The sequence below is a fragment of the Cucurbita maxima genome, unplaced genomic scaffold, assembly GCF_002738345.1.
Source record: "Cucurbita maxima cultivar Rimu unplaced genomic scaffold, Cmax_1.0 Cma_Scf00001, whole genome shotgun sequence".
In the NCBI taxonomy this organism is placed as follows: domain Eukaryota; kingdom Viridiplantae; phylum Streptophyta; class Magnoliopsida; order Cucurbitales; family Cucurbitaceae; genus Cucurbita; species Cucurbita maxima.
In genome coordinates, this window is record NW_019272017.1 from 8231722 (window position 1) to 8253310 (window position 21589).

At 36.7% G+C, this 21589-nt stretch overlaps 4 protein-coding genes across 4 annotated transcripts; 3 read left to right on the forward strand and 1 right to left on the reverse strand.

The window, feature by feature from the left end:
- Positions 1 to 1492: 1492 nt before the first annotated feature.
- On the forward strand, positions 1493 to 5041 carry LOC111493531 (probable serine/threonine-protein kinase PIX7). The gene is made up of 7 exons (XM_023143287.1): positions 1493 to 1694; positions 1801 to 2178; positions 2867 to 3210; positions 3351 to 3486; positions 3698 to 3834; positions 3908 to 4031; positions 4257 to 5041. Exons 2-7 carry the CDS (start codon positions 1971 to 1973, stop codon positions 4775 to 4777), a joined length of 1470 nt encoding a protein of 489 aa, XP_022999055.1. The 5' UTR covers positions 1493 to 1694; positions 1801 to 1970; the 3' UTR covers positions 4778 to 5041.
- Positions 5042 to 5445: 404 nt separating this feature from the next.
- Positions 5446 to 12581, forward strand: LOC111492830 (alpha-amylase 3, chloroplastic-like). The gene is made up of 13 exons (XM_023142345.1): positions 5446 to 5538; positions 6340 to 6470; positions 6612 to 6666; positions 6747 to 6869; positions 6994 to 7114; positions 7484 to 7836; positions 8225 to 8832; positions 8961 to 9150; positions 9357 to 9463; positions 10350 to 10599; positions 11575 to 11697; positions 12034 to 12201; positions 12315 to 12581. The coding sequence occupies exons 2-13, from the start codon at positions 6349 to 6351 to the stop codon at positions 12474 to 12476; spliced, it is 2382 nt and encodes a 793-aa protein (XP_022998113.1). The 5' UTR covers positions 5446 to 5538; positions 6340 to 6348; the 3' UTR covers positions 12477 to 12581.
- A 1137-nt stretch (positions 12582 to 13718) lies between these two features.
- Positions 13719 to 15686, forward strand: LOC111493864 (probable pectate lyase P59). The gene is made up of 4 exons (XM_023143800.1): positions 13719 to 14223; positions 14321 to 14972; positions 15045 to 15287; positions 15353 to 15686. Exons 1-4 carry the CDS (start codon positions 14030 to 14032, stop codon positions 15575 to 15577), a joined length of 1314 nt encoding a protein of 437 aa, XP_022999568.1. The 5' UTR covers positions 13719 to 14029; the 3' UTR covers positions 15578 to 15686.
- A 377-nt stretch (positions 15687 to 16063) lies between these two features.
- Positions 16064 to 21400, reverse strand: LOC111494386. The gene is made up of 13 exons (XM_023144355.1): positions 21209 to 21400; positions 21023 to 21084; positions 20601 to 20678; positions 20431 to 20512; positions 20208 to 20278; positions 19853 to 19954; positions 19064 to 19153; positions 18314 to 18388; positions 18033 to 18065; positions 17692 to 17769; positions 17334 to 17399; positions 16917 to 16984; positions 16064 to 16416 (listed from the first exon to the last, which is right to left on the reverse strand). Exons 1-13 carry the CDS (start codon positions 21261 to 21263, stop codon positions 16395 to 16397), a joined length of 882 nt encoding a protein of 293 aa, XP_023000123.1. The 5' UTR covers positions 21264 to 21400; the 3' UTR covers positions 16064 to 16394.
- Positions 21401 to 21589: the final 189 nt, after the last annotated feature.

Below are 21589 nucleotides of genomic sequence, written 5' to 3' on the forward strand. Positions count from 1 at the left end.
AAATAAAGTACAAAAACAGGCAATTCCCTCCCATATCTAAAAAGAGACGGTGGGAATGGGAAACAACTCAGTTTTGTGGATTGGAAGTCTGCCAAAACAAAATGGATGGATTGCTCATAGCACCTCCCACCCTAACCAAAAAAGACAGGAAAAAAATTCTCGCGTGTGACAAAAAATGATTTTCGGTTAAAGCGCGCTTCTACTTTATCATACAAGTACGTCGAATTTCTTCATTCAAAGAATATACTTTATGGTCAACACATCTAGCGTTATTGTTACATTAATGCATCTTCATTTATAGATTCCTTTCAAAATTCAGTGTTTTTTCTTCCTAATTCATGTGATAGTATCTTTTTGATAATTATCTTTTTTATACACAAGTTTTTAGGGTAAACGAAACATATCTGAAGATTTATATTTAAAAAAGTCAAATTTAAAAATAATTTTATTGGAAGTCTTTCAAAAAAGTTATAAAATCATATTTATTTTTCATCAAATCTACCAGTATTCAACTAAGTTTCTCTAATTTAGAATATATTTGTCATGGAAGCTTGACTTATGTTTAAAATCAAACCCTCTTCTTAATTTAAGAAAATGGTTTTTTTTTTTTTTATATAAAAAATAGAATTATAAAATTTGTATTATATCTCAAGTCTGAGTGTTGCTTTGTAAACATATATTAAAACAATATATTTGTATTAAACCTAAAAAACAATTAGTTTTAATCAATATATTAAAACTAGTATGACTAAAGTGAAGCAATGTGGTGCACGTTTATGCAACATCAAGTCAAGTAATTTTTTTTTTTTGTCAAGAAATAAAACAAATTATTAGAAGCACACAAATAAGTCCCCTTAAAATGCTTAATCTTCAAGTTCATCACTCGTCCTCTGGTTCCAAGAAAAGAGTTTCGGGTTTTTGATAAAATTAGAAATAATAATTAAAAAAAAAAAAAAAAGTTGTGTTCAGAAAATATATGAAAATTAGTGTGTGCAATTTGATTTGGTTGTCAACAAATTTACTTAAATAAAGAGCTCGAAATGATTGGGGTTGGAGCTCTATTATTATAATTTAGGGCAGAGGGTGGGGTAGGGGTACAATCGGTTTTTCAATTTGGAAAAAAGAAATAAATTATAAACTTGTTTTTAATAATTCGAAAAAATAGAGGGAAAATTGAATAGAGGTGCGTGCAATGCACCGAATAATTTGACGTGCGCATTCAAATCCGCCCACGAAGGCAGACACGTCAACATCCCTGTGGGGTCACGGTCACCTTCTCTCCCATGCCCGAAATGCCCGAGTTTACTACTTTCTTATGCCCGATATGTTTGGTCCATTCTGATTTGGCGCCACGGGCCACGGTCAGCTGATACGGCCGGCAGTTTGGTCGCTGCCCGCTTCCCCGGGCAGCGACGCAAACTTTTGGCCAGTCTTTGATTCCATTGGAAAATGGGGGTGAGGGGAAGAAAGAAAAAGGAAGAGAGAGAGAGAATTGATATTTTGGAAAATAATTTTCCTTTTATTTAATTGTTTTTGTTGCATAAAATTTATAAATCTACCAGCTTAAAACTAATCTGCTTGTTCTTGTTGAAAACCCATCTTGGGGATAATCTATATCTTTAGGCGCACAGATTTGTAAGTTGAACAGCGAGGGACTGCAACAATCATTGTCCTTCGATGGAAAGGAGACTTCTGTATGAGCTCATTCTAGTTCATCCATTTTTTGCCTTTTGAAGGGTTTCTCTTGGAATTCATCGATTTTTATACGATCTGGTAATCTTCTTCTTTCTTTGCCCTTAGTGAAACGGGGTAGATTTGAGTGATCTTTTGGTAGGCTTCACTTCCGCTGTTTTCAAGGAAAAAATTAACTAGCCGCAGTTGATGTAGCGACTCGGGAAGGTGAGGCACTGGATGGTGTTTCCGATTCGAGGATTTTTATGATTTTCTGTGTTTCTCTTGGTGCTTGAGCCATGGAGGTAATCGCTGAAGATGGGAAAGTTGAGTCTCGGGAAGTGAGGGAATCGAAGGGGAAGAAGAAGAAGCAGAAGAACAACAAGGAACAGATTGGAAACTTGGAAGAGGAGACTGGTTGTTGGATTGCTTTGAGGATTTTTGGTAGCTGCATTTCTTCGAGATCCAAAGTTGACAGTTCGATTAGTGGGACTAGTATCAACTATGGTAATGACTTATGTTATCGGAAGATCATTTTCCTCTTGTTGTATTCTCTGTCGTCGCTTAATGGCTTAAAACTTAGATTTATTGCTTTCTGGGACCTCCTGAAATTTCTACTTTAGTTTATGTTCTTTAAGGGTTTGATTTTGATTGTTGTGATTTGGAAACATTTTCTGATGTCAGCATTGATTCTTTTCGCAAAAGTGTCCAAGAGTAAGCGTGGTTTGTGTATTGTTGTCACAAGTTGATTAACAACAATATTTGTGTACTTAAAATCATTGAACAATGCGAGTTCTTAATCTTGCATTTGTGTTATTTAAGATTAGAAAAGTTGTAATGGAAGTCTAGAAAATGGATCTTGAAGCTCTGCTTGACTTATCCAGTCAAGCTTCTGTAGAAAGCGGGAGTGGTTTTCTTGAATGCAGCTTTTACCTTACGAACCTGGAACGATCTCCTCGACTTATGATAACCCTTGTTGCAAAATGCAGACTAGTGTTCTTTTTTTGTGGATGATAATCTTTAAAAGGTTATAGATGGTGGGTAAGTAACGGATTGTTTATAGGAATGGGGAATTTAGATTAATGTTTGAAGTTTGAAACAAAACTGCATCCTGCGCTGTTGATATCGATATGCATTTTCTAACTTTTTATTTTTAATTTTTGAGTTTTACTAATTTATGATCCTTTTGTGTCAGCTGAAAGCAAGTCTACGGCTGATTCAAGTAGAGATCAACCAACACCTCGAGAGATATCTTCAACAGCCACAAGTATGAGTAATGCAGAGAGTACTTCATCCACTTCCAAACTAGAAGAGGAACTTAAAATTTCGCCTCATCTACGGAATTTTTCATTTAATGATCTTAAGTTGGCTACAAGGAACTTTAGACCCGAGAGTCTACTTGGTGAGGGTGGTTTTGGTTGTGTTTTCAAGGGTTGGGTTGAAGAAAATGGAACTGCTCCAGTTAAACCTGGTACAGGACTCACTGTTGCTGTTAAAACGCTCAACCACGATGGTCTTCAGGGTCATAAAGAGTGGATGGTTTGTAGCTTCTCTGATCGTCTTTTTGATATTTTGATGCATTTTTCATCCTGTATGCATGTGGTAAAAAGTTGTTTGGATGGTAGGAATTTCCATATGTTCTACTTTCTAGTTGATGGGTGGGTTGTGTTATGTGGCAGGCTGAAGTGAACTTTCTTAGTGATCTCAAACATCCGAACTTAGTCAGACTTATCGGTTACTGCAACGAAGATGATCAAAGACTGCTTGTATATGAGTTCATGCCTAGAGGAAGCCTGGAGAATCATCTTTTCCGGAGTATGTAGCTTCATTTTTCATTTCCATTCATCCTGTAGTTGCTGGGTAAATGGTGCATTCTTCGAGTCTTCTCTTACGAATATATCAGGAAGTCCGTGACTTACGATCTTGTCTGTTAATTAGTTAACTAGCTTAGTCTTTTTAATATTTAAAAACCAATCTCGTATGTATGCTTCTGTTTCTCATTTGTAAAAATCTATATCATGTGCAGGATCTCTACCTCTTCCGTGGTCTATTAGGATGAAAATTGCTCTAGGGGCTGCCAAGGGCCTTGCTTTTCTTCATGAGGAAGCACAAAGACCTGTGATATATCGTGATTTTAAAACGTCCAACATTCTATTAGATGCCGTATGTGACAGAAGCTGTGGTTATAATTTGTTTTTCTTCATTTTTGATCTTCCTGATAGTATCACTATTTCAGGAATACAATGCCAAGCTTTCTGATTTTGGACTTGCAAAAGATGGACCTGATGGAGATAAAACCCATGTCTCTACTCGTGTGATGGGAACGTATGGCTATGCAGCTCCAGAATACGTAATGACCGGTGAGTTTTAGAATATTAAAATGGAAATTTTCCTTGAACTGAGTAGAACTTATGGTCCTATAGTTTAGGAGCGTGTGGGGATTGACATTCTTTATAGGTTCCCATAGCAGGCAACACTAAGATTAAAATTGTAGAATTTGGAAATATGTTATCTTGTTCAGTCTTCCTGTGCCTTTTCATTCTTCCTGGCGATTGCTTTTGGTCTGATACATGCTGCTCCGACAGGACATCTTACATCGAGGAGTGATGTTTACAGTTTTGGAGTGGTTCTTCTCGAAATGTTAACTGGCAGAAGATCCATGGATAAAAATCGTCCTAATGGTGAACATAACCTTGTGGAATGGGCACGGCCATACCTAGGAGAGAAAAAGAGATTCTATCGTTTGATAGACCCTAGGCTTGAAGGGCATTTCTCAATAAAAGGTGCCCAAAAGGCAGCACAATTAGCTGTTCAATGCCTTAGTCGAGATCAAAAGATCAGACCTCTAATGAGTGAAGTTGTAGAAGCCTTGAAGCCCCTCCCAAACCTCAAGGACATGGCAAGTTCATCTTATTATTTTCAGACAATGCAAGCTGACCGCATACGATTGAGCCCAATGGCGAGAAATGGCTACCATGCCGGGGCTGGACCAGTTCCGAAGAACGGGCAGCAACTACGCAGTTATTCAGTCGCCAATGGTTCTCATACTTCTCCATATCATAATCAGCAACCCCATCCATCTCCAAAACCCAATGTCAAAGCCTAAGAATTGGGTTGTTTGGTAATTAATTAGTAATTATCTAGTTGTGTTAACCCATCTCATTTTGTCATCAATAGATCTCCCCCTTCTACCTCAGTATAGATAGATGTTTATTTTGCTAAACAGCATTTGCTGGTGGATCATTGAAAATGCTACAGACAGTGATGTCTGCACTATCATCTTGTTAGAATGGGAAACCTGTCAGTAAAGTGTACGATAGCAGATGAATTTTGTTCATCCATTTTCAATCTCATATTGTTTTGGGAAGAACAGACAGAACTCAATAGCTCTTCTCTTCACTCCTTTGCCTCGTCATTTTTGTGGCTCAAACCTTTCCATTTTAGGGAAAAAAATGATACTAACAAGCAACTTTGCTGGCTTACAGAGTCAATGCCCCACATAAACTGACGAGCTGAACTTACCAAAAAAAAAAAAAAAAAAGAATCTTGGATTGACAAAGTATTAAGCAACGCGCACACTTATAAACCTGATTATTGATAGCGAATACGTGATTAATCAATGGGTTTGACTGAATTATTGGAACAAGGATGCATTTGAAGCTGGAATTACTGTAAGATGTTGAACGGCTTCTCACACCCACTTTCCCAATATGCTAACTGTTCGAAATCCGCCGCGTGGACGGCGGAGAAAAGAAGCAATCATCACAGAACTGAAAAGACCTGAACTCCGAATTGCCATTTGCTACCTTAAATTCATTCGGTTTGCTGTCGCAAAGAGCAAATATTTCTAAAAAAGCGGCAGTGCAGGTAAGCTGTTTGTAGAATGTCCTGTTTCTTTCTTCAAGCTAAAGAGCCCACAATTAGTCGTTTGATGACAAAGAAGAATCGAAATTTTCAAATGGGTGGATCTTTTCTTAACGTTTTTTGTGAATTGGATGGATATATTATTTCTAAACCAAATTAGGAAATCAAAAGGGTCACAAATTACATCACATTTTAGTTAACAAATATCGTCCACTTCTGTAACTTTTCTCCTATCTCTCTGTTTTGGTTTTTGCTCTGTTCTTCTTTTCTTTGTTCAACTTCTTCCTGAACTTGCTCTGTAGAGGGAGTGGCAACTGTGGGGTCATGTCCAATTGGGATTGATCCTCTTCTCTGTCACTGTGGTGAAGGGAAGCACAGATTTTACCACCGTCCTAGATTCCATACGCCATAACCTGTTCCTTTAGTTACTGTCCAAATAAGGTTCTTTATCGTGGCCGAAAGAGCTTTGTCAATTATAATTACACTTCTTATAGAGTTCCTGCTTTTAAAGCTACCACTACTAATGCGTCTCTTCTTCAAACTTTCCAATCTATGGATGTCTTGCTCAAGGATACGTTTCCTCTCAACCGCATCGAAAAGGTTTAAATTTTATCTTAGGATGTGGGGCTCTTTTTCTTCCTCTTTAATTTGTGGGATCTGTTTTCTTTCTGCTGGGAAGTGCATTTCCTTTTTGCTTCCTTGAGTTGTTCACTCTCGAGATGATAATTTTTTTTGTTTGCCTTTACTCGCTTTTCTTGTTTTCCCTAAGATTTTTTTGTTTTCCTTGTTGATTTGAGCTTGTAGTTGAAGGGAATGATATCTTTCAGACTAGCCCAGGTGAAGGACCAGAACCAATTGGAGCTTACTATAGGATGTAACCTTGCTGGGAAATGGATCCTTCAATGGGGAGCGTCCTCAATGGACGACAGTGGCAGGTATATCTCGTTTTAATCTATGTTCCTTTGGGTATGAGGAGAAGCCTAAATTACTAAAAAAGTTACTGAAGCTGAGTTTGTTTCGTTGTACCCTCCCTGCCTTCATCTAAAATGGGTTGAATGAATGAATGAACCTTGCAGCGAATGGGATCAACCTCCTGAAGAAATTACACCACCGGGCTCAATACCCATCAAAGTTTGTAACAGTCTCTTCATTTCAATGTCTAAGCTGTTTTTGCATTGTCTGCTTAAGTGTAATAACAATTATATTCTCAGGATTATGCTATTGAGACACCATTGAAGAAATCATCCTCATCTTCTTCGGGAGATTGTGTTCATGAAGTGAAGATTCATCATGTTCTCGACAAAACAATTGCAACTATAAATTTTGTTTTGAAGGTTCTTATTTTCAGTAGTTAGCAATTGAGGATGTTTGCTATTCCTCTTTGGTCCTTTGATCATTCTCGTTTTTAATATTGCTAGTTCTTTTGGTGAATCTGACTTCTTATTTTTGGTAGTGCAGGATGAAGAAACTGGAGTTTGGTATCAGCACAAAGGGAGAGATTTTAAGGTGCCTCTTTTAGAATACCATGGTGAAGATGAAAATATAGTTGGAACAAAAAAGGATTTGGATTTATGGCCAGGTTAGAGAAGTTCTTATGAAATATAGTTGTCTTGATTGGAAGCAGCCATTGAGCTGAATAAGACCGACAGAAATAAATGATTTTATGTTCATGGCATATCCATTTAATTGACGGTACAATAAACCACTGATTAAGTATTTTTCTCTTTGATATCTCTTCTGTTATGTCAATTTTATCTGATTTCATGATAGGAGCTGTAGTCTTGGCTGTTGAGCAGCAAGACATCCCAAGTGATTTCTTTCATTGTATACATTCTTAGAGCACCAAACTAGGAAGTAATGCCTATGGTCCATTTCTTGCTTCCATTGTGCACTCGAGGGAATTTAATTTCGTTATTGGGTTATGATTTTTAGATGGCCTCAATTGTAGGGGCTTTGGTTCAGCTATACAACCTCCTTGTCAAAGCAGAATCAAATTCTAAAGATCAAGGAAGCAATGGTGAATCTGGAGATACAAAGGAGAACAAAATGTATTTGGAAGGATTCTATGAAGAGCTGCCTATTGTAAAAGAAGTAGCTGTTGATAATTTGGTCTGTGTCTCGGTTAGTAAGCGTCCAGAAACAACAAAATATCTTTTGTATTTGGAAACTGATCTACCTGGAGATGTTATTGTTCAATGGGGAGCGTGCAGAGATGAGACTAGGAAATGGGAGATTCCAGCTGCTCCTCATCCTCCGGAAACAACAGTGTTCAAGAACAAGGCCTTGCGTACCCTACTGCAGGTCCAGTGCAAAATATTTCTTCCTGAAATTTGAGCTAATACTTATTGCTATTCATCAAATGCTTCTATTTTTTGCTACGGAAACAGAATGGTTATTATTATCCAATAGCGGTTATGTAATCTTCATTTTGTGAGAACTATTTTCTGGCATTATTGGGACAACGAATAGAAATTCAGAGACATATAATCGGAGGGAACCTTGAGTGTAGCCTCCTTTAAGCTCTCAAACCACGTGGTACCTTGGCTTTTTAGAGAGTCCTGCTCCTGTGTTGTGGGCGGGCTCTGTGAGGTCCTCCTAATAAGTCGTGGATGTGAAAAATTATCTTAGAAAAATCAACATGAGTATAACTCAATTGATTATTATTAATTATGAAATGTTATGTTTGCAGCCGAAAGAAGGGGGGAAGGGAAGTTGTGGAACTTTTACCATAGAAGAAGATTTTGGAGGATTTCATTTTGTTCTCAAGCAGAATGAGAACTCTTGGTTAAACTATAAGGGAGATGACTTCTATGTCCCCTTCTCAAGTTCTGGTAACCTGCCTGATCACCCGAGACGGAGCGAATCAGAGGATGCAGAAGTATCTAGAAAACCTGAAGAAGAATCTGAAGGAGTTTCTGTTACTGACATTTCTTCTCAGAAGACTCAAAAGAAAAAAACCAGAGAAGCACAAGAAAGCATTCTTCAGGAAATTGAAAAATTGTCTGCTGAAGCCTATAATCTCTTCAGAAGTTCTTCTTCAACAGAGGAAATAATTGAGACGCCTAAACCTGTCGAACCACCCATTCAAACATCCTCTGGCACAGGTACAGGTTTTGAAATATTGTGCCAAGGGTTCAATTGGGAATCTCACAAGTCTGGAAGATGGTACATGATACTTAAAGATAAAGCTGCAGAATTATCCTCCCTTGGTTTCACTATGCTATGGTTGCCACCTCCAACAGAATCTGTGTCACCAGAGGGGTATATGCCGAAGGACTTGTATAATTTAAGTTCCAGGTATATGCAGATCCTTTTCTTTTTTCAATCCACTCCTAGATTAAATCATTATCACTTGTTGAGTAACCGTTAACGTCCAATGATCGTTCAAAACTGTTGTTCTATGGAGTCTACTTTGTTGATTTTAGATATGGTAACATTGATGAGCTGAAGGATGCTGTGAAGACGTTCCATGATGTTGGGATAAAGGTTCTTGGTGATGTTGTCCTAAATCATCGTTGTGCACATTTTAGAAATCAAAATGGTATTTGGAATATATTTGGTGGTCGCTTAAATTGGGATGAACGTGCTGTAGTTTCAGATGATCCACATTTTCAGGTTTGATGTTTTATTAATTCGATCATTGATATGAATGATTATCCACTTTTCATATGCGATCTAAAATTAATTATCTTACACTGAGGATGAAGAATGAGAGAAAATTCTACAATGCAAATACTTCATAACCCCATTTCTGTTATAAAAACCTTGACAGCACACATGTCAATGTCCCATTGATTATTCAATTTTCATGCCATGTGAAGGGTAGGGGCAACAAAAGTAGCGGAGATAACTTTCATGCTGCGCCTAACATTGATCATTCACAAGATTTTGTGAGAAATGATATTAAAGAATGGTTATGCTGGTTAAGGTTAATTCCCCAACCAATCCTTTTCTGGCTGAACTATTAATTTCTGTGGAACTTTTATCTGTTTATTTCATAGTTTCTAGTCTTCGATGTGAAGACCTTATTGTATTGTGACATGATAACTCATAAGTTTGACATAGCGGTGAAAAGAGGCTTAACAAAAAAATTGAAGGACATTTTCTAAAATATGTTAAGTTAACCAAATAAGCGAAGAGTTTGAGTTACGTTGGTACATGGTGTGAGATCCCACATCAATTGGAGAGGGAACAAAACATTCCTTATAAGGGTGTGGAAACCTCTTCCTAGTAGACGTGTTTTAAAACCTTGAGAGGAATCCCAGAAGGGAAAGCCCAAAGATGACAATATCTGTTAGCGGTGGGCTTGGGCTGTTACAAATGGTATCAGAGCCAGACATCGAGCGGTGTGCCAATGAGGATGCTGGTCCCCCAAGGGGGTGGATTGTGAGATCTCACATCGGTTGAGAGGAGGACGAAGTATTCCTTATAAGGGTGTGAAAATCTTTCCCTAGTAGACGTATTTTAAAACCATGAGGAGAAGCCCAGAAGGTAAAGCCCAAAGAAGATAGTATCTGCTAGCGGTGGGCTTGAGTTGTTATACATGAGCTCTTGGGTCGGGTCATGCTTGATTTTCTTATCAATCTTTTTAATGTTTGTTCCTTGAAATGAAACCATGCGGCTATCTTTAAATTATGAATTGGTGGGTTTCATTCTGGTTGTTTTAACGAAGTGCTTGATGTTCTTAACTCTATGATTTGCTGATATGTGTATGCACATAGGTTTCCTAATCAATTCAAATCTCTTTTTCACTTTGCTTTTAAAGATTAGAGTAGCCATGCTTTATGCATATGTTTCTGGCTGCTGACATGCAGAAAGGAGATTGGGTACGATGGGTGGAGGCTTGATTTTGTCAGAGGATTCTGGGGGGGTTATGTGAAGGATTACTTGGATGCAAGTGAACCTTACTTTGCTGTTGGCGAATACTGGGATTCCTTGAGCTATACGTATGGTGTGATGGATCATAATCAAGATGCTCATAGACAGAGAATCATTGACTGGATAAATGCTACTAATGGAACTGCTGGGGCATTTGATGTTACTACCAAAGGGATTCTTCATTCTGTAAGCTTTCATTCAATTAACTGGTTCTCAATTCTGTGGAAGAAAATTTCGGAGCTTATTCACAATATTTCTGTTATCCTTTTCCTAATATGAACCTTGAGTCATCAAATTCTTTCTGACTCGGCCTAGTCCGGTCGCCCTACATGACTGGCAGGCCGAAAGGCGAAACTTTCGTCGCAGTTTGGCGACCTAAGGGGCTGACACCTTTTTTTGTTATCTAAAGGCGAAGACTCTGAAGTGGATGAACACTCGGCCCAGCGGGTGAACATGGCAGGCTTCAGTTTTGCGCACCTGCTGACACCTTTCGAATCACTTTCGAGTGTGCGCTTTAGTTTTTGAATGTGTCGTTCAGCCTCACGAGCCAACAAGCCTTTCTCGTTCCATTGCTCGCCTTTTAGTAGGAGCCTTTAGTCTTTTGATTAGAGTAGGGGGTCCTGAGAGAGTGTACCACCCCGCCATAGTTGTGACTGTTGTCATAGTTAACAAGGTTGAAACCTTTAGGAAAAAACTTCGAATTGGGAGGGTGATCCTTCCAGTGAACTGACCGTACCCCAAACTGATACAGGTGAACAAGTAGAGTATACTAGGGCACTTGAGAGAAACATGTCAAAGAAAGTCGGCAAAATGACCCCGTAACTTCAGGAGAAGGGGTGCTCTCCCATCTTTTGATTAGGAAAGCGGCACATACCAGGGGGTAACGACTGTTTATTAAAAACACAGGATTAAACTCGTAAGAAAAAGAATTTTTATGATATTGTCATAATTTCTACTTTCTCCTCGTGTCTGTTTTAGATGTGTCTGATGGATTCAATTAGAAAAATCATATTGGTGTTCGTTTTTGGCAGTACTTCTGCAGCAATCCCTAAGATTCTTTGATTCTTACTCGTAGAACGTTATATACTTGTGAGATGCTTATTATATATTTTTTTCCATGTTCTTTTTTTTCAGTGACCATTTGGAAAATCTGTTTTATAGGCAGTTGATAGATGTGAATATTGGCGTTTATCAGATCAGAAACGAAAGCCTCCTGGAGTCGTTGGATGGTGGCCCTCTCGTGCTGTTACCTTTATAGAGAACCACGACACTGGATCTACTCAGGTTTAAACATCTTTCCATAACAACCAGTTTATTGACTGGGTGAAACATTCATTACAGATACACACTCTGATGTTTGTACTTGAGAGGTTCCGGTTAGACAAACACGACTCTCCACAATGTTATGATATTGTCCATTTTGAGCATAAGTTCTCATGGCTTTGCTTTGGGCTTCCCCAAAAGGCCTCCTACCAATGAAGATTGTATTCCTCCTTTATAAACCCATGATCTTCCACTCAATTAACTAATGTGGAACTCACTTCCAATAATCCTCATCGAACCGTTATTCCATTTTAAATCTTAAAATTAATTTGATGATGGTGTTTTCTGATGTTGTAGGGTCATTGGAGATTTCCTAGTGGAAAAGAAATGCAAGGATATGCTTACATCCTGACTCATCCTGGGACACCATCACTATTCTTTGACCACATTTTCTCCCACTACAAATCTGAGATTGCAACACTTATTTGTCTTAGAAAACGGCAGAAACTTCACTGCCGGAGCGTAGTAAGTATGAATGATCTTTTTAAAAGATTGAAGAAAATTCCTATTGGCCTAAGCCTTCACAGATGAAGAACAAGTATAAGTAGGCTTTAATTACTCTGTCCTGTAATTTCCAGGTTAAAATTGAGAAGGCAGAAAGGGATGTGTATGCAGCCACCATGGATGAAAAAGTTGGAGTGAAGATTGGACCAGGCAACTTTGAACCTCCTAGAGGATCCAGTGGATGGTCATTGGTTATGGAGGGAAAAGACTACAAGGTCTGGGAAGTATCCAACTAAATCCTGGTGAATCCCTAACTTTAGACAACAGCCAACTTCTCTGGGACTTTATTGGATTGTGGAGAGTAGATTTATACTGTTATATATGTATCATACATGTTCATCGATCTTCGATGTTTAATGATATCGGTAAATCTATATATGGTAGATAGTTATGTATAGTAGATGACTATATAAATTAAACTATATATATACTTAAGAGTGCAAAATGTATTTTCTATGTTCTCGGCTTATTGTATGATCTAATAATTTTAGAGATAAAGATTATTCTCTTCGTTTGATCTCTATTATGTAATAATTATATGAAATTTATCGACATAGTGTAGTTTGTATTCTTTGTTTATATTGGTTAAGCTTTTGTTAGAAACGTTACAATGCGGTCTCAAAATTTTCAAAAATAACAAGTTTGTATACTTTTTGTTTTATGTTTAATAAGTTCTTTAACGTATTCGACATTTTAATAAAATTCATAAACCTATTAGATAAAAAATTATTAGATAAATGTTACACACTATTTAATAGATTTGTTAATTTTTAAAAATATTAAAGGTTTGAAATAAAAAATTTGAGACTTATTTAACATTTTCAAAGTTTGAGCTTATTTGGTACAAAATTGAAAAGGTAAATATCTTAAAGATGTCCATGGAGTTGTCCCCATCTCTGGCACGTGTTTCATTCCCGCAAAATTTTTCATCTAATTTTGTAAGGTTCGAGTGGAAATTCTCCACATAAAGCTTGCGAGAATTGAATTCTCCCCTGATAATTTTTATAGTTATTTTAAATTTTTCATTTTTCAATTAAAAAAATGATAAAAAAAATAATTATTATATACTAACCTAAATTTTAAAAATTCAAATTTTAATATTCTTAAAATTAATTAATTTAATTAATTTTTTTTTAAATATAGAAAAAAATGCATATATATATATATATATATATATATTTAATTTCAAGATTAGACAACGCTGAAGGTTTTTTTTTTTTTTTTTTTTATAAAGAAAAAAAACTCCAAATCTTTAAAAGAGAAAAAAAGTAAATAAATCAAGAAAATACCCCTAGGCTTTTAAAGTGGTTAAATCTCGAAGATTTGAGTATGTAAAATAATTAAATAATTAGTTAATTTGTGGGCGTACAAATTTTTTACTATTTTTCATAAGTAAATATTGAACTTTGAATTCTTAGGATGATAGAAAAAAGGAAAAAGAAAATTAATAATAATAATAATATAAAGCTGGGTTTGTTCCATGTCTCTTTAAAAGCAACGGAAATAGAAGGAAAAAAAAAACAGCCGAAGCTGAGCCACAGAAAATATCCATGTTAGTAAATAACTGTTTTAACCGTCTGAATAGGTAACGGTTCTCCCTTCTTCCCGCCATGAACGACCTTCGCTACCCCCATCATCTTCCTCTGTTTTCCCTCATAACTCCTTAAAACCTTCTCCTTCCCATCAAGCAATTCACACTTCCTCAAGCGGAATCCTTCGTGTTTCGCTTGAGGATTCAAATCTGGTAATCATAGTCTAAGATTCAAAGGGCTTTCATCATCCCACAGAAATGGTAGCACCTACGAGCAGAGCTATGCTTGGGGTTCTGCTAACATTGTCCTTGGTGGCTACTGCATATGCTGACATTGGAAACTTCGATGATTACTGGAAATCACGCGCCGCCAAGGCTGAGAAAGCCGCCGCCAAGGCCTTCGACCCTAATCCAGAGAACGTCACCGACATCCTCAATGCTGAAGTTGAGCAGTAAGTTGTTTTATTTTCTTTTTTTTTCAATCTTCAGGAGAAATTTTCTAGTAAGAACTCAGGGGAAATGAATTAATGGGATTGGAGTTTGATGCAGGGAATTGAGCGGAAGCAATGATACGAGAAGGAATTTGAAGAGATATACAGGGCCATGTCTAGCCACTAATCCCATTGACCGGTGCTGGAGATGCGACCCCAATTGGGCCAAAAACAGGAAGAAGCTGGCCGATTGTGTTCTGGGTTTTGGCTGGAAGACCATAGGCGGGAAGTTGGGTCCATTCTACGTGGTGAACGATTCGTCGGACTCGGATATCATGGAACCAAAACCTGGGACCCTCCGACATGCTGTGATCCAAAAGGGGCCGTTGTGGATCACATTCTCAACCAACATGGCCATTAGGCTAACTCAGGAGCTCATCGTGTCCAGCGACAAGACCATAGATGCAAGAGGCGCCAATGTTCAGATTGCTTATGGGGCTGGCATTACTCTTCAGTATGTACAAAATGTGATCATCCATGGCCTTCGTATCCATCACATCGTCATGGGTAGCGGCGGAATGATCAGGGACTCTGTGGACCATGTGGGTTTGAGGACAATGAGCGACGGCGATGGCATTTCAATTTTCGGTTCCTCCAACATTTGGATTGACCATGTTTCCATGTCCAATTGTCAAGATGGTCTAATCGATGCCATCATGGGATCCACTGCCATCACCATATCCAATAGCCATTTCACTCACCACAATGATGTAATGAAGCATGCTGAAACCATGTGACTGATGTTTTCATAAAAGAGTTTAAAAGTTGGGAGTTTAATGCAGGTGATGCTGTTCGGAGCAAGCGATGGGTACTCGAATGATCAGATAATGCAAGTGACAGTGGCATTCAATCACTTTGGTCAAGGGTTGGTGCAGAGGATGCCAAGGTGCCGATGGGGGTTCTTCCATGTCGTCAACAATGACTACACTCATTGGCTTATGTATGCCATAGGTGGTAGCCAGCATCCCATCATTATCAGCCAGGGCAATCGATTCATTGCTCCTCCAAATGTAAATGCTAAAGAGGTAATCAAATCAAATCAAATATTTAATTTTCTCAAGAAACTAAAACTGGGAGTGAACCAACTCAGGTGACAAAGAGAGAGTACTCGCCGGAGAGTGTGTGGAAGACGTGGACATGGAGATCAGAGGGAGACTTGATGATGAACGGAGCATTCTTTGTTACCTCCGGCGACCAGAGGAAGAAACGACCTTTCTCAAGGATGGATATGATCTCGTACAAAGAAGGGACATACGTTACCAGAATGACACGTATGTCAGGTGCGCTTCCCTGCTTCATCGGCAGACCATGCTAAAAACGACGCAAACTCGCCGTCAACGAACAGAATTTTACTCTTTGGGTCACCGCTCAACTCATTGAGTATTAATTATTTGGTTGGCTCGACTGGATTGGGTCTTTCTGGCATTATCTATCAAGATACAAGTGAACTTGTTTTATAAACCTCTTTGTTCACTTATTTACCATAGCATTAATAATAAATATTTGTTATTATTTAACATTTTTGTGGGGAAATTTTGAAAGAATTTAACAAATGTTAAATAAGAGAACGTAAATTTGACGTGCGTTCTAACATAATGTTACAGCTTTTCTTTTTTATTTTTACCTTTGGCAAAGTCTTCAAAATTCCTTCTGTAAATGTTGTAAACTGTAAAAAAAAAATGTTGGAACTTTTATTTTACCTTCGCAAGATCATAAAAATTCCTCCTGTAAATGTTGTGAACTGTACAAAAAAAAAAAAAAAGCTACAAAAGAATGGATGATGAATGAAATTCTAAAGAAATAATCAGCCACAAGAAGCGACATACTAGTGATTTACGGGGCAAAATTTTGTTCCATGACCCTTACATATCATTGATTCTGTAGAATCTGGAGTTGAATTGAATTTCTCAATACTGTAGTTTATTCGTGTGAAGGAGTAATCACACCTCAAAAAAGTCCTAACGTTGCATGGTATTTTACTCATTGCCAACATGAACTATTCATAAATTTTAGGAAAAGGAAGAAATTGCGCCTCCTTCTTGGAATATATGTAAGATAAACAACTTGAAGAAATGTGTGGATGATGGTGGAATCGACACAGGAGGATGCACAGCAGACAATCTCTCTTCCCATTAACATCTAGTTGATGCGGACCTGCCATTAGTCAAAACAACCGCATAAATGATGAGCAACATAGCACGCCGTCTTCTCTATGAAATTGTTGGGGGCATAGCAAAGAGAGATTTATATTCTGAAATTGGCAAAAAGGAAAAGAAAAAACGGCAAACTTAATAAAATCTAAACTTTTGAAGTGAGGTCATCTAATACAGAGAAGCTGACAATTCATATCTATTATCTCCTTTATTCTATTAGTAACTTAGCCCCAATAGAAAGTATAAACCAAGGCAATCTAACACATGCAAGGTTTATACTTCACATAATTGAACTAGCACGAGATATGGAAACGGAAATAGGGTTATCTCGAGGAAGATGAGGGATGTTGGTCCTTTCAAATTCCAATTTCTAAAGTATAATGAGAACCCAGTTAAACAACACTGTTGCACATTAGTGAACATTAATCACTTCTTCTACATGTATACACTAATAATCTGAAAACAGGGAAAAAATCAAGATGAAACCAAAAGTCCTCAAACCTGAGAAGGGCTTTTGGTTGGCCTTCTGTAAAATCTCGTGAAAGCGTATCAGTAAGTTCTTTAAGACCCTGAAAGAATCATTGGGATACTTACAAACAAGTAATAAAAATTAAAAGTTATTTAAGACAGGTAAATGAATAATCCAAATCTGTTTGATGCGTTTTGGTAAATTTGAGAAGCACATGTTGATCATAGAAAGTTTTGAAAGGGCATTTGGTGCTTCCACAACAAAAATTATGTTTGTGAATGAAGGAATAATTGTTTCATACTTGACAACGGCCCAAGCTTTAGAAAGTTGGCACAACGGTTGCCATGAGAATAAAAAACATTGCGCTTAAATTATCACAAATTGCAAAAGTACTTCACGTTATATGCATTCCCCCTTCAATCAATTGGGGGTTGTTGCATAATGTATACCTTCAGATTAGGAGTTTCCAGATGCGTCAGCAGACCCTGAGTCCTGCCTGGAAGTTTAAGCTGCTCCTGCAAGTACCGGGATACAACATGTAACATCAGTTCAAAAATTGAAATAATAAAAAATGGAAATAATTGAGTCATGTAGTTAACTTGATCAACAGACACATGTGATAAATATGAGAAAAATAAAAGAAATGTAACTTAAGGACCCCTCCGACCAATAATGAAATTAATTAGTGAGTCACAGGACCCAATTATTGAGAGAAAGTTGAAACAAAATAATCGCATCTGATAATGGGTATAGTTGAGTTGTTTTGTTTTCCAGTTCAGGCTAATTTGCACAAGTACTGGATCTAACCTTTACAGTTTCAGACATTTTCGCTTCCTTTCCATCAACAACGTTGCACAAGTACAATACACCAACATTTGCAAGTTCCTGAAAGTAACGGATCATCATAAGCAAAGTTCCCAATATCGTAATAGTAGAAATGACTTTGCAATAATAAAAAAAACAAGATCATATCAGGAAATGAGAACGACTTGGGGAAACCTCCCTATTCTAAATACATAGGCGATACATCACCCAATTTTATTCTATTTGGTTGGAGACCTAGCATTTTAAGGTATAAAAGAAGACCAGTCAAACTGACAAAGTCAGTACTATATACACCCAAAAGAATAAAAGAGAAAGTTTCTCACCTGCTTATATTCAAGAGAAGATAGTTTCCCATCCTGAAACAAGAGAAGAGATGTATGGTAATTAATGCTCAAGTAAAAGTGAACGCGAATTCTAGAGAATCTCTCATCACTTATCAAATTCGAAACCAGAAGCAGTTACTGAAAAAAATGATTTGACATGTCTGTGCAAGTACAACTGTCAAAGCAACCGCATAGTAAATGCAACAGATGGATCAGATTACCAATCTTATGAGATAGAAACATATATATTAATTTTACAACTACTTTCATGGAAAACTCACCAAACCAGAAACCATGTTTTGCAACTGAGCCAAGTCAAAGTCGATGCCAGAAAGAGATTTTTGAACTTCTGCTACCTGTTCCACCAATCTTAACCATATCAAAACATGATGTAAACGTTTATAAATATTTGACAGAATGCATCTCCTACTCCTTCATGTGAACAGAATTTCGAACGTACTACCTCTATAAAGAGATAAGAAAGCAGCTTAGCTTTTATTTGTGATCATATTATATGGAAGTTATCAATATTTCTTGGAGACTTGGCACGTGAAATTTTGATAATATTCAGACACCTCAAAGCGTTGGATGCATGCGATTATTTATATATAACTTTTATCTTTTTAGTTTTTTTCTTAAATAAAAAATAATAACGCTCTGGGAAAAAAGTGTAGTATGATGGGTTGTAGCAGTTACAACATAGCAAAAGACTTTTTTTTCAAATATATATATATATTTATATATATAAATATGTATGTATGTATGCATGTATGTATGTATGTATGTACTGTAATGCTAAGAAATAAAAATAAAAATAAATAAATAACAGTATTTTTCGAGGTATAAAATTTATTTACATCAGGATAACTTCAGATCACCACAAAGTCCATGTATCCATTCATCATTTAACAAAATTTCTGAACACTAGCACATGCCTACACCATACACAAACATATTGGTTTCCTCAAACTAGCACATTATGTAAAAACTCAACAGTCAAGTTTATAGAACTGCAAAATCATTAGACATACATCTTCTTTGATCAATTTCGAGAGTTCATTCTGCTTCAACATCTTATCATCCAAGTTCTCAATCCGCTGTGTCAAATGCCTCTTTGTTGCCTATTTAACCAAAGAAATAAGTAAAAAAATGTCAACACATTCCTTATTCATTTTTGTAACAATTTGACAATTTCCAACACCAATAAAAGAGTAGTTGACTTAACAGTGACATCACACTCAATAATCACAAATCACAGTCTCACAGGAAACAAACAAACAAACGTTCAAAAATGGTAATTCTTTATTTCCTGCATCATTCTGCAGGAGCAATCATTCAAAACCTTTGGTCTCTGCCCGAAACCGGATGAAAAAGGGACAATTTTTCTCCATAGCATACTTTATTCAGAGTTGGACAAATTAAACCATCATTATGCAAAAAAAAAAAAAATGTTTCCAATTAAAAAAGGTGGAAAAGGAAAATAAACGGCTTGAGGGGTGGGGTAAATGAATTGGATGTTTTATTATACCTAGTTCTACAATATACACAGCAGGAAAAAGAAAAGAATTAATAAATATCAGTACTATCTGAAATATGGATTAAGCATTAATATGCAGAAATATGCAACTATTAATCAAGCATCCAATTACGTCATAGTAGATAATAAATGAGATTTTCAACAAGGATATGAAGAGAACATGTCAAGTTCTAAAAAGTCATGAATTTAAAAAAAAATAATAGTAACACTACGAAACAAGCTATACTCACACTTCTTTCCCTCTAAATAAAACAGGTTGAAGAGCATACTAGACCACACTTACAGCAAGGGCCTCTGATACGTGCTCCAAATGTTTAGTTAAGTTTGAGACAGCATTAGCCATATTGCGCTTTGTAACATACATAAGGTCTGAGAATGAAAACCCCTGTTCAAACAGAAAGAATAAATAAGATGAGTTATGGAAAAAAAAAAAAAAAAAAGAGGACAAACCACCAATTTGAAACACTATGGAACATTTCTTTTAACAAGTTTAAGAACAACGCATTTTAAAAATCAAGGCTTAAAAGCTAATGACTTATTGATAGAAAAGTGAAGAGAGAGAGAAAATTACAGAAGACATTAAATTTTGGGCACATAAAAAGTAACTTTAGAACACTTGAAAAAGAATCTAACATTACCTTCCACCACATGTATCCATATCCCAAGGCACCCAAAGTAGCAGCTGGAATTATGAAAGATGATATATTACCTGTTAAAATAAATAAATGATTAAAAGGCAGTCAATGGCACAGAAAACTATTACCCTTGAAGTGAAAGCAACGATCCAATTTATTGGCACATTATCAAAGTTCTTAAATTATGCAATTTGCCAATGAATTGATTAAAAATAAGCTGACTTGCCAACAGTCCCAGAGTTTCCATTGAGAATAGTAATTTGTCGTGAAGAAGAGAGATGCCGAACTTCCATAGCTAATCGACGCACCTACACGACAGTCAGATAGACGTTTCATTAACCACATAAAAAAACTATCGGACAATACCTCTTTAAAATGCATATATTTTATCAGCACCTGAGCAGCAATGGCATCAGAGTAGTCAGAATCACCCTCATATTGTTCCCCAGACTTCTCTAAGCCCTTCACCAAGGACTGTAAGCACAACAATAGAAAATGCAGTCACTCATAGGGAAACAAAACAAATGTTACAACGCTTTGTTGAGCCTAGTTTATCATTTGACTTGTTTGGGCAAATTTATGAGACATCCAATAAGCTATTCCGTTGCAACAATAATCTAGAAAGTGAGATATTGAAGTCCACCGTAAATAAACGATGACAACAATAATTTGAAACACCTTTCACGAACGTTCCATCGCCAATCAGATAAAAAGTCAATAGCATCTTGGAACTTTCCCAAAAAATTTCCTAATGCCACGCAACATTGGAGCTAATTGAGCAGAAAAATAAAAACAGCCAAAATAAGAAAAATCGACACCTGAAGTTCACCCAACACATCCGATAATTTACCATTCTTAAGCAGGATCGTACTAGAGTAGCCTGTAAAAACAAACACAATAACAACATTAACAAATGTGACATACTCTCGAAAAAAAATTGGTTTTAGATCATATAAACAGCATGAACGTATAAATTAAATAGATTAGAAGTATAGTTGAAATACCAGCTCCAACAAGAATCAGAATCTTCGAAAGGCCTACTCCAGTTGTCATAGCCATAGTGATGTTCGTCAAATCGGAAGCCCTAGGGAGGAGAAATGGGGGCTCGGAGAAGGACAAAAAATTAAGTCCGGAGTGGATACCCGGAATGCTATGTTAACTGGAACTGGTCGGCGATGAAACAAAATATTAAAATTATTTCCAGACGACGCCGTTTGATCATGCACAACAAAACCGTCTTTCACATTAGGTCACTAACGAGTTGCCACTTAAATATATATTAATGTTATTTCTTTTACTTCCTTTACATATAATATATCGGTTTTTTAGATTTATTTTTTTGGACATTTTAATATTTAAGATTATAATTTAAATTTAAGAATTTA